This window comes from Aptenodytes forsteri, unplaced genomic scaffold (genome assembly GCF_000699145.1).
Source record: "Aptenodytes forsteri isolate BGI_AS27 unplaced genomic scaffold, ASM69914v1 Scaffold379, whole genome shotgun sequence".
Taxonomy (NCBI): domain Eukaryota; kingdom Metazoa; phylum Chordata; class Aves; order Sphenisciformes; family Spheniscidae; genus Aptenodytes; species Aptenodytes forsteri.
This window is the reverse complement of record NW_008794088.1, coordinates 2,474,977-2,489,391: the sequence shown is the minus strand read 5'-3', so window position 1 is coordinate 2,489,391 and position 14,415 is coordinate 2,474,977. Positions and strand designations below refer to the sequence as shown.

General features: G+C 40.2%; 1 protein-coding gene across 1 annotated transcript in view; it reads right to left on the bottom strand.

The window, feature by feature from the left end:
* The window catches only part of SLC22A15 (solute carrier family 22 member 15), a 37,977-nt gene extending 23,759 nt beyond the window's left edge, over positions 1-14,218 (bottom strand). The window contains exon 1 of the mRNA XM_009274547.1: positions 14,132-14,218. Within this exon, the coding sequence (XP_009272822.1) occupies positions 14,132-14,218 (87 nt within the window). The remainder of the gene's footprint in view (positions 1-14,131) is intronic.
* Between the last annotated feature and the right edge of the window lie 197 nt (positions 14,219-14,415).

Here is a 14,415-nt window from a genome sequence, read left to right as displayed (position 1 = left end):
AGAATTCTATCATTTCATGGTCGCTAAGCCCAAGACGGCCTCTGACCACCACATCTCCCACCAGTCCTTCTCTGTTAGTAAACAGCAGGTCAAGCGAGGCACCTCCCCTGGCAGGCTCACTTACCAGCTGTGTCAGGAAGTTGTCTTCCACACACTCCAGGAGATCTCCTCCTCAACTGTTCCATATCTAATCCTTCCCAGTTTTACCAAAATTAATTCTTTCCTATTTTTTAGTCTTCTGCAAACCTGTTTTACTCTTGAAAAAGAGATAGAGGTACACATGTGAATGTACATATGCATTTTTTTAATATATCTACGCATTTATACACACACAGTCTAAATACAGTGATGAACAGCTGGCTTTGGTTAGGAAAGAATAAATAAAACTGCTGGAAACCCAGATGTTTCAAGCCTGATCTAGAGCTGGGTCACTGCTGCTTGCTCAGAACATCATTCACAGGCCACTGCTTTAACAGTCTACATTGCAACTCCATCTTAAAACCCAGTGTTTTTAGACCTGTTTGAACATAGAAGTGCCACGAGTTCTGCAACAGAAGACAGATGATAAAGTCTGAGACAAAAGCAGTTGCTGCTACCAACATAAAGACACCACCCCACCCCCCCCAAATAAAACTGCCTCTTGTCTCAAGCCCTCACTGAGGAACAGTAACTCAGCATGGCAGCTCCTGACCAAAAAAAAAAAAAAAAAAAGGATCCTGTTGCTTCTCCTGCCTAGTTCCTCCATAAAAAAACCCTTAGCTATGCCACTCCATTCCTCAAAGCCTGCTTCAGACACCTCCTGAACACAGTCCTTGCTCTGCTCCCAGCATCTCCTCCATATGTTCTTGGGAAAAATGTACCCGCAGGAAGTGTGTTCTCTCAGAAGGCTGCTACGCAAATAATTCTCAAAACTGGGAAGACCATAGATAGGCACAAGAAAAGAAGTCTGAGGACCTCTGCATTCTGATGCAAGCAACACCAGGTAATCTTACTCTGTTCTGTACAACAGCTGAGCAGTCAGACTTACACCCAGATCTAAATGAGAATTACTACTAAATTAACACAGAGACCCCTGAGTTACTACCTGAAAGCATTTTCTTTCCATCAGCTCCTTTTTGCATTCTACATAATAAACTACTACTGCAGCGGCAGGAGGTAAATAAGTATTAAAAAAAATCATTCTCTTTCCATTTTTTAATATAAAATTATTGAATATCAAAAGGAATTTGGAAGAAAAACCACAATCTGTTGACTATGTTATTATTTAAGCTAAAGAACAACTTCTAGATAGACAACAATGAAAAGTAAGACCTCATCTGCAAAAGAAGGCAATGACTAAGATTACATGGGGAAAGAGGTGTTAAAGAGCTGAGTGGCCATATTGCTAGGGATGAATGGATACGGTACTCTCGAATGGTTTGAAATTACTGAGAAATGAGAATGACAAGTCATGATCTGTAGTGCATCCCTGTACTCTGACTCGCTCAGACAATTCCGTGTCAGGACTAAGTGATAACATCCTTGCTTTTGTCTTGTGAAATAACAAACATATTTTTGAAGCAGTTCAGAACTTGAAATCCTCAAGGCATTTGTTTCAGAGAAAAAAAAAAGCATAATGCTTTTCATTTTTGCTCTAGGTGAAACCCACCCCGGCTACAGAAAACTAAATCAAAAAATAAGTGATTGCAGGCACACAAAGAAACACTACAGATATTTTTTCAATAAAAAAAATTCAGCCTTAAGCATCCTAGTGGCTGCAGCAAGCAAGGACATAACAAAGATAGAAACACTTTCAATTGATCTGTTGAATCAGAAAAATGTATGAAGATGGAGACATGTTTTGATGTTATCAAATAGTATTGTTCTATACTCAAGTTCACTGGAGTCACTGCTGTCACAAGACTTCTTCCTAGTGATCATCTGTCTTGTACTTTGGGTCACAGGTATGGTAAACCTTCTTCATTTAATTGCAGAAACAAAACACCACAAAACACCCTCCAAAATTCATTTACACTTCTGAAGACCAGAAACATTTTCTAGAAGTGGTCTTAAACATGATGAAGTAAACCCCAAACTTAAAGAAATTCAGAATACAGTTTTTAACATTCAAATAAAATGCAGGTGTTTCTGTTAATGAATCTGGAGATTCCCCCCTTAAAAATTCTAAATGCTTGCACTTCGCAATAAGATAGTTCTGTAGACTGGTGATCAATATAAAGTTCTATCAAATCAGAATAGAAATTTATATAACAACTTTATAAGGTATAAAATGGCTACATTATACACACTGTGGCAAACAAAGCCTTTCATTTTTCATTTGTTCTATAACCCATATAGTACAAGTCAAGTCAAATTTATGTCGTTTAATGTATACCTCCTATTCATAAAACATTTTAATTGGCTTTACATGGATGTTAACAGTTCCCCACCGAATTCCCTGCACTGATCTGTATTAATCAAGATGAATACCAAACACAGGGGAAGGAGGCAGCAGCTCATAGTCACTGATGAAGTGTTGAGAGTTTTGTCAGTTTGGTTTAAGTTTCTCCTGTTCGTTTATATTCTCTGTAGGTTAAAATTTTACAGTTGTCTAGATTAGAAGTCCATGGTGTAAGGAGATTTATTAAAAGGCAACATCTTAACCTGTAAACTTTCACTTTCTCTGCTAAGTAGAACGAATTTTAGTTAGCCATTTATAGCTATTTCATTAACAGGTTTTGAAATTAACATTTTAAAATTAATATTAATACAAATGCCTGGAATGTCTTGACCAGCTTTCTTGGTGTTCATTTTCATAATCAATTACTTCAAAGAAAAATCTCTAATAAGGCTAGCAAGGGAGGGGGAGGAAGAACTTAAATAGTTTCATTTGTGTATAATGAAAATATGCACACAAAAATAATTTAAGAAACTTTTAGACCTCATAATTTAGCCATTATGAAGCACAAATGAAAAACAAAAGCAAGACAAATTCTACTAGAAGTGCTTTCAACCTTTTTAATCAGCTCATTAGCAATTTACAACCAGCCTGGTCATTCTAGACAAGTATCAGCTGAAGCATTCACTGCTGAACAAAATAATGAGTAAGCCACTAACTTCGGACCTTTCAAATTCAGTAACATTAAAACTGCACCTTGAAGAAAGAAATTAAGGGAGAACAACGAATGACTTTTCTCCAGTAGAAGCCTATGATGAGATGGTTACATTTTAGGATTAGAGTCATTTCTCCTGAACCCATGACAAGCAGCTGAAAAGCTGGAGAGCCGCCTTATTTTTTTGAAAGTCTGATGATCTCATCTGCTCTAAATTATTTCAAAAGGGTGATTTGCCTTTAAATTCACATGATTTTTTTCCCCTCAATAACTCTTCTGTGTAGAAAAGCCTTAAAACATCTTTCTGCTGCAAAATTATTACCTGTTGCTGACAACATGCTCTCCTACCAAAGTATCTTTCCCCTCTTGGTAGCACAATAGAGAGAACACCGTAAGAAAGAAGGAAAGGCTATGCTGTAGTTATAAAGCAAAGAATCACCATGTGCAGAAGAACACGATGTAATCTCTGAGACACTTAACAACCCCAACCCCACTGTGATTGGAAATACTCCCCATGAAGAATGTAACCGCTGTTGATTATTACCTGTGCAAGGATGCAGTCAACATATTTTGAAAGAACTTAGGGTTTCTGTAGAGAAACTGTGAAAACCTACCCAAGTTAGAGTTTTTCAACCTTAATGCAGGCCTCCAGAATCCACAGAAAAAAGATCAGTCTGTCCAAACCCATACATAACTTTATTCTAGAAATTCTTCAACATCTACATTGAAATCTAACGCTGTACAGCAAACCACAACTCAGAGCCTTGTTTCCTACAGGTTTGTGGAAGACGTCCCCTTAGCTTCCCCTTCTTCTCTGTTCCAAGCATCTAAACACACCCCTCAGCTCTGTTTCATGCTCAGCATCATTTTGGTGGGCAATGGCAGTGGTAGGGGTTTGGCGCTCTTTCTGCTCAGACTGCCAGCCAGCACACATGCCATTAGTCAGGTGACTGCTGTCACCAAACAGCACATGCACAGACAAGGCCTGCTTTACTTCCCATCAGCACAAACATTTGAGTCTCAAGAGCAAGTAACTTCATTGTACAAGTTTTCTGCAAAGATAGTCCAAATAGTAGCCAAGTCCTGCGTACGTACTTTTGCCTGACAGGGCCATGGGAACACTGCACACACCTTGTACCTGTACTCTTGCCTACCTAATGATGGCAAAGCCAGTTATAGCATTGGAGATAGGAGTGCAGGCCACATACCTAGGCTCTCACCTCCTCAGCTCAAGTTGGTTTAATAATTATTGTGTAGTCTATCACAAGAAAATGAATCTACCCTTTTTCTGCCAACATGCAGAAGTGATCTTTACCAGCAAAATTTAGTGAAGTACTTTCAGCTCTGCACTTTTTTCACTAGTGCCATCCTAGAGATCCAGTATTTTTAGGTAAATTGATATCATTTGAGATTTCTCAATTATTGTCAATGAACCCAAGACAGAGGGTATGTCAGAGTCTGCTTATAACTGGAAAGCAAAATGGGGGCGGGGGGGAATGCAGAAGGTGACAAAGGAAAGTCAAAACAAAGTTCCACAAAGGGTTCTCCAAGAACAAAACAATATGCTGCACACAGCAAGAACATGACTGAATTTAACTCTGAATATGCATACTTCATTAAACCATGCCAATAGCATTAGATTCTTCTACCTCTTCCACCACCCCATTCTCTCAAACACCAGAATAAACAAGTAAGAAAACTTACCATCAAGAGACAGGTTGCTATTACTTCCTGCAAGCTGGATTTCTCCACAGTGCTATAAATACAGATAATGAGTTTGCTGTTAAGAAGTCAGCTGTCAGTCTTGCACTGAAGCAAAATCTTGCAAGACATTTACCTATATGGTTTGCTCCAGGACAGATGAAACAACTTACAGGACTGAAAAGAGCTCAGTAGGATTCCTCTACTGTAGTATATCAGTCTCCTGATTAAATTAACACCTAGTGTGCTACCTACCACAGAAACATTAAAAGTGACCATAAATACATTTTTTTCTTCAAAATAACATAGGAGGTACAGGCAATGCACGATACTAAGGAGACCTGAAATTTGCTAGAGACCTAGAATGGAGAAGCAGGTGCTACAATGCTTCTGGCACCTTACAAAGTACACCAGCCTGAAGAAAACCTCACAGCCTTGCCCTACAAAGCATCAAGTTCAGTGACAGAAATTAACAGAAGTTTTACTATATGTTTAAACAGTTAGCACAGCATCCAACTGCATGCTGGTAGACTGAAAACACGAGTCCAGAACTGCTTCAGGCAGTATAGCATTTGCATTTTTGTAGTATGCTGGACTACGTGCAACAACACTTAAGAAAGGCAAACATACTTATCTAGCATGGACTCATATACTGCATCTCAAAGGGCTGGGACAGGACTTGCCACTGCTATGACTGGATCACCCTGAGCAAGGGAAATAAAGTCACCCTCACATCACAGGTTGACAGGCCTCTGAACACAAATAAGGAAGTTGGAAGTATTATTTTCTGCCTTTAAAAACAAAAGGCAGAAAGAAAGCTTAAGTGCCTTATTAAAATATCTACACGTAAACTTCCAGTTTTTCTCTGCCAAAAATGCTCACACTGGTAAGTTAGAGAACCAAGCCAATAAACAAGAACCAAAATTACAAAAAGCACTATAAATACTACCTCTGCTTGAACAGGAATATTCAAGAAAGTTAAATTACATTGATGTGTAATCAAGTGCCAAGACTCCTCAGCTGAACACCAGCTATACAGTTTCATCAATAACACGTCAGAAGGGCCACTCCATTCTTCTTATGTAAAGAAGGACTTACAGGAGAACAAAACAAAAAAGTGCCAGAAGTTCCTATTCCAATTTATGAATATACTACAAACCAGCCCAGGACTGAACCGTCTCAATAGCATTATAGGATAACATGAAGAAAAAGTCAGCCACTGCTGGTAAAAAAAAAAAAAGCAGGAATTGCGGGCTGACAAGTATCAGGCAGAGTTTAGTCCTGCTTCCACAAGCGTGATTATTCTTTTGTCTGCATTTCATCTTTCTCTCTCTCTCTCTCTCTCTCTCCATATTGTCCAGCCTGCTTTGGCTATCAACATCTCAGTTACAGTCAGTATTATAAGAGATCAAAGTTCGCACCTCAGCACACTGGTTTGGGACACCACCAAAGAATATTGGGTGAGCACCTTGGTCTCACAGAGGGAGTTCTGCTAAGACTATGAGAAGAGCACATTCTCGGCTGTGCCTGGACTTCCTCACTACCAAATGACTAAAGCATTTAACTTGGTAAAAAGATGCAGTAAAAGCATACACTGATTACTTCAGAAGTTTGTTATTTCAGTATCCAGACTAAAACACATTGCTGACATTTGTATAAGCTGCTTTCATTCATTTATTCATTTTAAGGACTTGCCTGAGGATAAGCAATTGGATCTACTTGTGTTTTGTTGTTTGTTTGTTTTTAAATTAAAAAAGTCTTGGTTTACTGCTATTTCAGAGCAACATGATGCTCCAGAACTGAAAGATCAGTTTTAACTAATTTTGTGGTGGAACTTGCTAAACCAGTGATTTTCAACTTACAGCCTACAGGCCTCAGAAGTCCCTGAATTACTTTTTAAAATTCTGGGAAAAACAAACACAAAGCTGTCAGCAGTCTTAAATTTACTGTACAAGAATTTAACGTCTTCAGCGGGAAGTCTGTAGGGGGGTCTGCAAATTGAAAGACTGAAGAGCTCTGGTCTTTCTCAATATATTTTTAAGACACCAATAACTGAACAGCATACCACAAACAGAAAGCTGGAATAAGCTATACATACAACTCTCTTCAGCTTTCCTTACCCGAGGATCTCAAAAGCTTCATTGTGCCTTCCAAGGCAAATTCTTAACACCCTTTCCCCCCCAAGCCCATCAGGATTAGGAAAATGACCAGGTGAACACAAATACAATGTTTAACCAGGTTAAGTCCCAAACTTAGTCAGAGATCATATTGTAAACAGACAAGACCTAGAAAACAGATGCTATTGCTCCAGAGGGACTCCAGTCCCACTGGGCTGCTACTTGCAAAAAGCAAGCAGTTTTTACTTCATGCAAACAATGCACATGAAGCACTACATTACCTATAAATAGAAGTAGTTATATTAACTACTCCAGTTAACAAAAAAAAGCATTTGAGAGCACAAAACTTTATTTGGGTCAGAAATAAAGAGCAACAATCATGTGCAAGTTGGAAACAATTATTCTGAGTTCAATTACACATCTACCAGTTCTATCACCTGAGAGAAAAGGAAATTAGAGTCTCTAAAATGGAGGAAGTGTCAGTGATGAGAGCCCTAATGATGTGGCCTGCTAGTGGAAAAATACAGGTAATTTATTGCCTACAAAACATGAGAAGTTAGAGACTGTGTGTACACATGGGCAGGGAAGAAGGAAAGGGAGATAGTTTGTCATAATACAAATATTTTTAATCCATAGTCTTTGCTATCCAGTAGAATTATGCCAGTTAACTCCCAGGCTCATCTTCTGAGGGTGCTCAGAGGACAGACTGTCTAGATGGGTTGTTTCAGAGTTTGCCAGGCTGAAAGCCATCTTGATTAATAGCAGAAGATAGGATTGCTTCAGTTCCCACTGAATCCAAATACCATCCCATTGCACAAAATATTCTATGTAACAATAACTTCACTGTTAATAATCTGAAAACATCTCCCCATACGCTTTACCCACGCTCCATATAAAGATGCCAATCACCACTGACACAGTGCCTCCCAGGCACCTTCCATTCCCAGTTGTTAAAAAGACATTGCAAAAGCAAGGCATTCAGCCACAGCTAGAGTAAAGAGCCCCAGAACAAGTTCTTTCTGACAACTTCACTCTTTACACAGCGTGCAGCCTTCACTTTTTTAAAGAAAGTTTCATTTGTTTGTTTGTTTTTTTAAACTAGGCAGAACAATCTGCTTCCTTCCCTCTGTTGCTAGGCCTTCAGAGTGTCTACTTCTCTGTGCTTCTCCCAAAACTCATGCTTCTTGCTATGCCCATCAGCAGTAATTCTGTTAAGGTCTTTACAACAGCACATTGAACAGGCATCTTCTAGGACTAAACTGCACAGGAACTGAAGTCAGCCTTTTAAGTTAAATTGCAAAAGCTGACTAGATGTGTTTATATGGATACATACACACGGAACATGTGGTGTCAGAGTGAATATAGTGATCATTAGAAGAGCAAGAAGACCTGGCAATTGCAAATGATGCTTAGAACCACCTAAATATGAGCTCAATTACATGTGCTTTGCAGTTCAGATGCAGCTAAAGAAGGGAAGGTCTCAAAGCTACAGCTCATGTTTCTTCTATACCTCAAGCTTGCTCTGATCATACTTTTCCCCTGCATACAAGCATAAATTTAAAGCTTATGGATGTATGGATGGTGCACTGTTTTGGATTAAGACACAACATAATTTTGAGGGAAGATGGAGATGTAGGCAGCTGATAAGGTATTCATGACTCCCCTCCACTCAGGATTATTTTTGGAAAAAATGATAGCAGGTTAGCTATTTAATCGGCAAGGAAGCAGTTATTAGAATTTAGACTTCTGCGTTATGGCTGAGAGTTAAGGACCCCACTGCTAATGAAGGATGTCACAACTCAGCATTGTTATTTTAGGTTTTTTGCAAAATATAGTGCAATGTCTGCATCAGCTGCATTCATGTTTTTAAGGTTATCTTTCCTGATATTATAGTTATAAGTGATTGTTTCTTTTAAGGAACAGTTAAGGATCTGAAAGAAGCAATTACAGAAAGACAGACCACACTGGGTCTTGACTATACTTGTGATTCTTCTGGCAGCTATGTTTGATTTACAGAAGGCCGCTAAAGGACCAAGGAGTCTTGGTTAGCATCTAAATCATTGAAATTAAATGTAACATGTGACCAAAGAACTACCTTTTTTTTTTCCTTAAAAGATTTCCCCAGCCAATTGGAGCAAATGGTAGGATTGGTCTTCACTTAGAAGTTCCACCACGTTTCAGGTAGAAATATTCTTAGCTAAATGAGTAGCAGCATATCTTTCTGTGTGATTAGTTTACATACTTACACCCACCTAGTTTATTTTTCTTCCTAAGCAGGAATAAGCTATACCAGAACAAGGAATTATATTCAGTGATAGAACTACTCTAAAAGCCTCCATTACTTCTACAAGGAAAGCAACACCATCCTTTAGCATAAGCATGTTCTGAGTAAGATACAATGCACGAAAAGATGTAGGAATAAGAAGCTTGCCCCAAGAAATAAAAATTTTGGCCCCTACTTTTTGTGTTTGTATTCATGCCACATTTGAAACCACCCCTCTGCATAAGTGGTTGCACATGTTTGACACACATTCTGCAACTGCTTTCTTGAGAATCAGAGGGACTTAAACTCTTACTTCTCCCATAGACATAAAGAAAAAAGCCAAACAGTGAGGTAATCAAAGTGAAGGAAGGTTACATGGCAATTCTGTAAATCCTTTTTATATCTGCCACCTTGCTTACATACCTTACAGATACTTATAGCTGAACTATGTCTAAGTTACAGTGCAAGTAACTTTGGGTAAACAGCATACCTGTCATGAAGACCCTGGAACACCTTCAGCACCCTATACTAGCAGTTGTAATGTAATTTGTGTAATACCCATCTCTTTCCTTCATTTTAAATTGTTCATTACATTTCAGATTTGTTTTGTACTTTCTACTCAGATAAAGTCCTAATAGTATACCTCATCAAGGACTGGGAGTAAGCTGTGCAATTTATGATCAATTCTGGCTGGTTCAAAGAACAGCCTAATAGACTCAAGCAAACGTAAGTATTAAAAGAAGATTCACTGACAAAGTATTTCATTACTGTCATTACAACTACAGAGTGATGACTCATGCCATTGAAGAGGTAGAATGTGTACAGGGGTAGATAAGAAATGTCAAGAAAGAGAGTTAAACAAGGTTACGTATGGGATTACATCTGTATCCTATTTGAAGACAGACACTACTTCTTTTGTATTGTTTCTAAAGATTTGGGATGAGCCTGCCTTACTTAAGCCACATGTCCCAGAATTTGCTTTCCCTCAAAACATGTGTGCAGATGGGAGGATTAAAGAGCAGCTTTCTGCACTGGGATATTCTAATAATAGAAGTCATACATGATGATCTTGCTGCCAACAGCAAAGAGATGCTAGCAGCACCACTCATTACGGCTGCACTGTATCAAGAATGCCTTTGCCTTAAAACAAACTATTATTCAAGGAACTTGATGTTACTATCTTAACTGTTTTTCCATCTTCCCTTCAGTTAGTAAGAAGTCCCTAAGATGGAGGGAAACGCCACTCTCGGTAATTATCCATACTGCTGTGCAGTGCACTTTACCCAACTTCAGGTAAAGCCTTTTCCAGCTGTGCAAACAAGACCTCCCTTTTAAACTCTAACATGTTTTAAAAAGCCTTTTAAGAGAGATATAGTAGGAACACACTTCTGTTCTCAGATTTCTGCAGGTTCAGTTTGGACTCAGGCAATCCTGTAGCTCAGATTCACTGGCAAAGGCAAACCGCTTTCAACCATGTAGATTGAGTCAGAAGAGACCAAGAAACTTTTTTTTTTTTAATATGCTTGTATGCTCCCAAGCATCTGATCAAGATGTGAGATTTTGTCTAATGTTGCTACACACACTAAACAAACACCAAAAGACACCATTCTTTAATAATGCTTCAATATAATTTCTTCAAAAGGTAGCGAACACCCTTCTAGTCATCAATAGGTGTCAAGTAATTACTTTTAGTTCAAAGTAAAGTCCTAAGTATTTTAAGAGTTATCAGCTCCCTTTATTCCTCCCTCCCTCACTTAAAGATACACTGGAAGTGCAAGACAAATCCAGTCTCAAATTCACATCATTAGTCTATCCTGACATTCCTCAGATAAGTTCAGTCTTTAGGTAATTCCACAGGTTTTGGAAAAAATGTTTCTCTACATTAGCTGTCGTCACTTCATTATAAAGTTAGCAACCACTGCTACAGAACATCCCTAAAAATATTCCAAAGTCCTATTAAGTTGGTAGTGAATAAGGCAGGCATACCTTAATACAGTAACAGCTCAACAAGTTAACGCATAACAGCAGCAGGTAGCAGAATACAAATCAGTGAAGAAGTGAAGAAGATGAAAGCAGCAGCCCACAAGACTTACACTTAATCTAGTTTTACACTGATGACATACAAAAACATTTTTCCAACTACAAGCAACCTGGAGGTTTTTTGCCAGTGTCAGTATGCTCATTCCACAGGCTGAGTACCAGTTCAGTCAAGGCCACATGAAAATTGACTATCATCTGGAAAGTCTCACCCATACAGACATAAGTGTTTGGTACAACTTGCCTCAAAGAAGTTCTGTGAGCTAAACTATGTTTGTAATCAGAATTCAGAGATCAGATACATTGGCATATCAGTAAGGCTACATGGTAGAAGTAGTTTACTGTAGAAATTTATATGAGAAGAAAAACACTAAGATGAGGGAAAATACCTATAAAGTATGAAACTCAAGAGATCAGAAACATGCAGAGATGAAAAAGCACAAAAGTCTACAAGGAAAGCAAGAACATCTGCTGGGAATCTTACGGGGCAGGGAAAGCAGAGTTTAAGCTCAGTATATTAGCATAAGAGATGAAGGGACTTGATACAGCAGAGAAAAATAGTTTTCACCCCTGTGGTATTCTTATCTTTAAGAACATAGAAATATTTTTTGTATCAATAGGCCAATGTGAAAATACAAGCCAACTGAGGGAGCACATGGGAAGGGACAGGGAAACAAGCAATAAAATGGAATAGTCAGTCCATGGCGGAGCCAGTGACACAGACTTAACAGGAGTTCTCATTCTGCAGCCAGATGCTGCATCTAACCCACTAAAGGAGCCCATGATTACCTAAATCTACATCACACACACCAGATACGTTACTTACCTTTGGGTCCATCCTCCAAAGACTGACAATAAACCAGATAAAAGACTAACACCAATTGTGGCACCTGCCTTCAATCTTGCTCTTGCACATCCCAGTGACACATTATGTAACTTGGCACCAATAAAGGAACACAGAAAGCAATCAACCACCCAAGCAGGAACCAGTTGTCTAAGTCCAAATCTATTCACGGACTGAAAAACAACAAGCTTCACATCTAAATCCCTTACAAACTCCTGCACCTGCATGATCTGAAGCAAAGAAAACATATCAGTCAGGGGATGATCCCCATTGGTAAAGTTCAAGAATTAAAGATAACGTGAGAAAAAGAAAACAGACCTGCAAACCTGCTCCCTTTTTTTCTTTAGTTATTCTGAATTAGTTCCAGGATTTGTAAAGATATTTCTGTTTACTTCTCCCATGAGAAATGCAAGTTAATCCATTAAAAAGAAAACAAACAAAAGTATTACAGAACGACTGACCCATACTACTTAAAACTCTGGAAATACAGAGCACTTGTCATGGTTGCAGTTCATTCCAGAACATAACCAGCACTGGAAGAAAAAGTAACTATTGCTTCCTTAATCCCTAATCTTCAGTGAGCATACAAATTTTCTAGCCAGTCAGCCAGCAGAACAAGCTCTAAGCAATGTCTAATTTTAAAAGACTAATCAGCTAAATCAGTAAAAAAAAAAAAGAAGAAACAGTACAAGGAAACAGAAACCTACAAAGCTTTTGCTGTTCATCATCATAGCTACACAACCAAGTACAGAGTTCCCAACTGACGGGACTGGGCATCTGAATTTTCTTTGGTCATCTCAAAGCTTCTTAATACTTCTGTCAGACCCCTAGCCACCAGGAGAAGACATCTTCAGTCTCACAGCTCATGACTGGAAGTTCTTGATTACTACAAAATACTGGTCAGCAGAGTCGGGAGACACACTTAAGTTCCCCTCTTCCCTCCTGCAGCTGGTAAGTTTCCACAGTGGCAGTAAGCCAGCATTTGTCAGCCTAGCTGAATTCACTACAATTAAGTTTTTGAAGAGTTAACATGGAGTAAACCAAACTTCTGTCAGATTCAAACTATACTTTATGCCTAGGCCTGACTGTGAAGGTGCACATATTATCCCCATCTCCCCTCCCCACCCCCACAGGAATAGGCACAAAGATGAAGCAAAGCTGGAAGTAAAGACAACAAACCTTGTTGCCGAGCACGTCACTTGGTCATGCAGTCTCTGAATGATATTATAGCACTCCACTGTTCCTTTGGACTCCATTTTTATCACAAAACTTAAGAGAGTTCCAGTTTTGTATCTCACAGAATACAAACCAGACTACCCAAAATGTAGAGCCTCATGCAAATACCTAATGCAGAGACACTGCCCCTACACTCTAAGAGTTAAGTCAAGGCAAATCAAAGTACCATAAGCAGTCATAGCCTATCAGCTGATTAGATGAAAGCTTCTACACACAGAGATTATCAGTGACTACCTGTAGCTTTTCAAACATTTCCACTACAAACAAGCCACATGCAACCTAGAAATCACTAGCCTAGGCCATTAACTCTAGGTTGCGTAGGATTCCCAGCAGAGTCTCTGACAGAAGTCGCTGTCTTCCAGTGTATCTCATGAAAATCTCAGTTTAATTTCACTTCAACCAGCCCTTCACCTGACAAACTGCATACTCCCAATTTGCTCACCGAGTGACACAAGGCATAACTCCTCAGGCAACACGGCACAGATAGCACAAGCCACTTGCCCCAAATTCACTCTGCAGAAGTTCACTCTGCCTTTGGACAGAGGTCACCTTTGCCCCAGGAGCACAGCAAACTGCTGCAGGCTAAATCCAGAGCAGAAGACCAGTTACTGCCACCAGCAGCCCTCAGCAGAAGACCTCCAACACGAACCTTCACACCAGGCAGCACTCACCACAGGCACATCCACCCAACCACTTGAGAGGGCAACTGCTCACAGCACCCACACTGTGCGTGTGGGGGCATCGCCCTCCCGGCACTGCCTCCCCCACGGGTGCTCCGAGGCGAGTCAGGGCGCTGCACCCCACCCTTGGGAAAAGGGCGGGAAGGGAGGCGACCTCTCACCTGGAGGAGCACGGCCAGCAGGACGCACAGATACACCTGGTAGGGCCCCATTTGCCCCACCAGCGGGAACGCCTCCTCCACCTCCATCCCGCTCCCCGCCCGCCGCGCAGCTCCTACGAGCGGGCGCCGAGCACGGCATCCCCGGCCCGGGGCGGGGCGCGGAGCAACGGCCTGGCCCTCGCGGAGGAGGAGGAGGAAAGGGCGGGAGGCGCGAGGCGGCGCTCATGCGCAGGCGCCGGGGAGAGCAGCCGGGAAGCGGCCCGCCCCGCGCCGCACGCGCATCC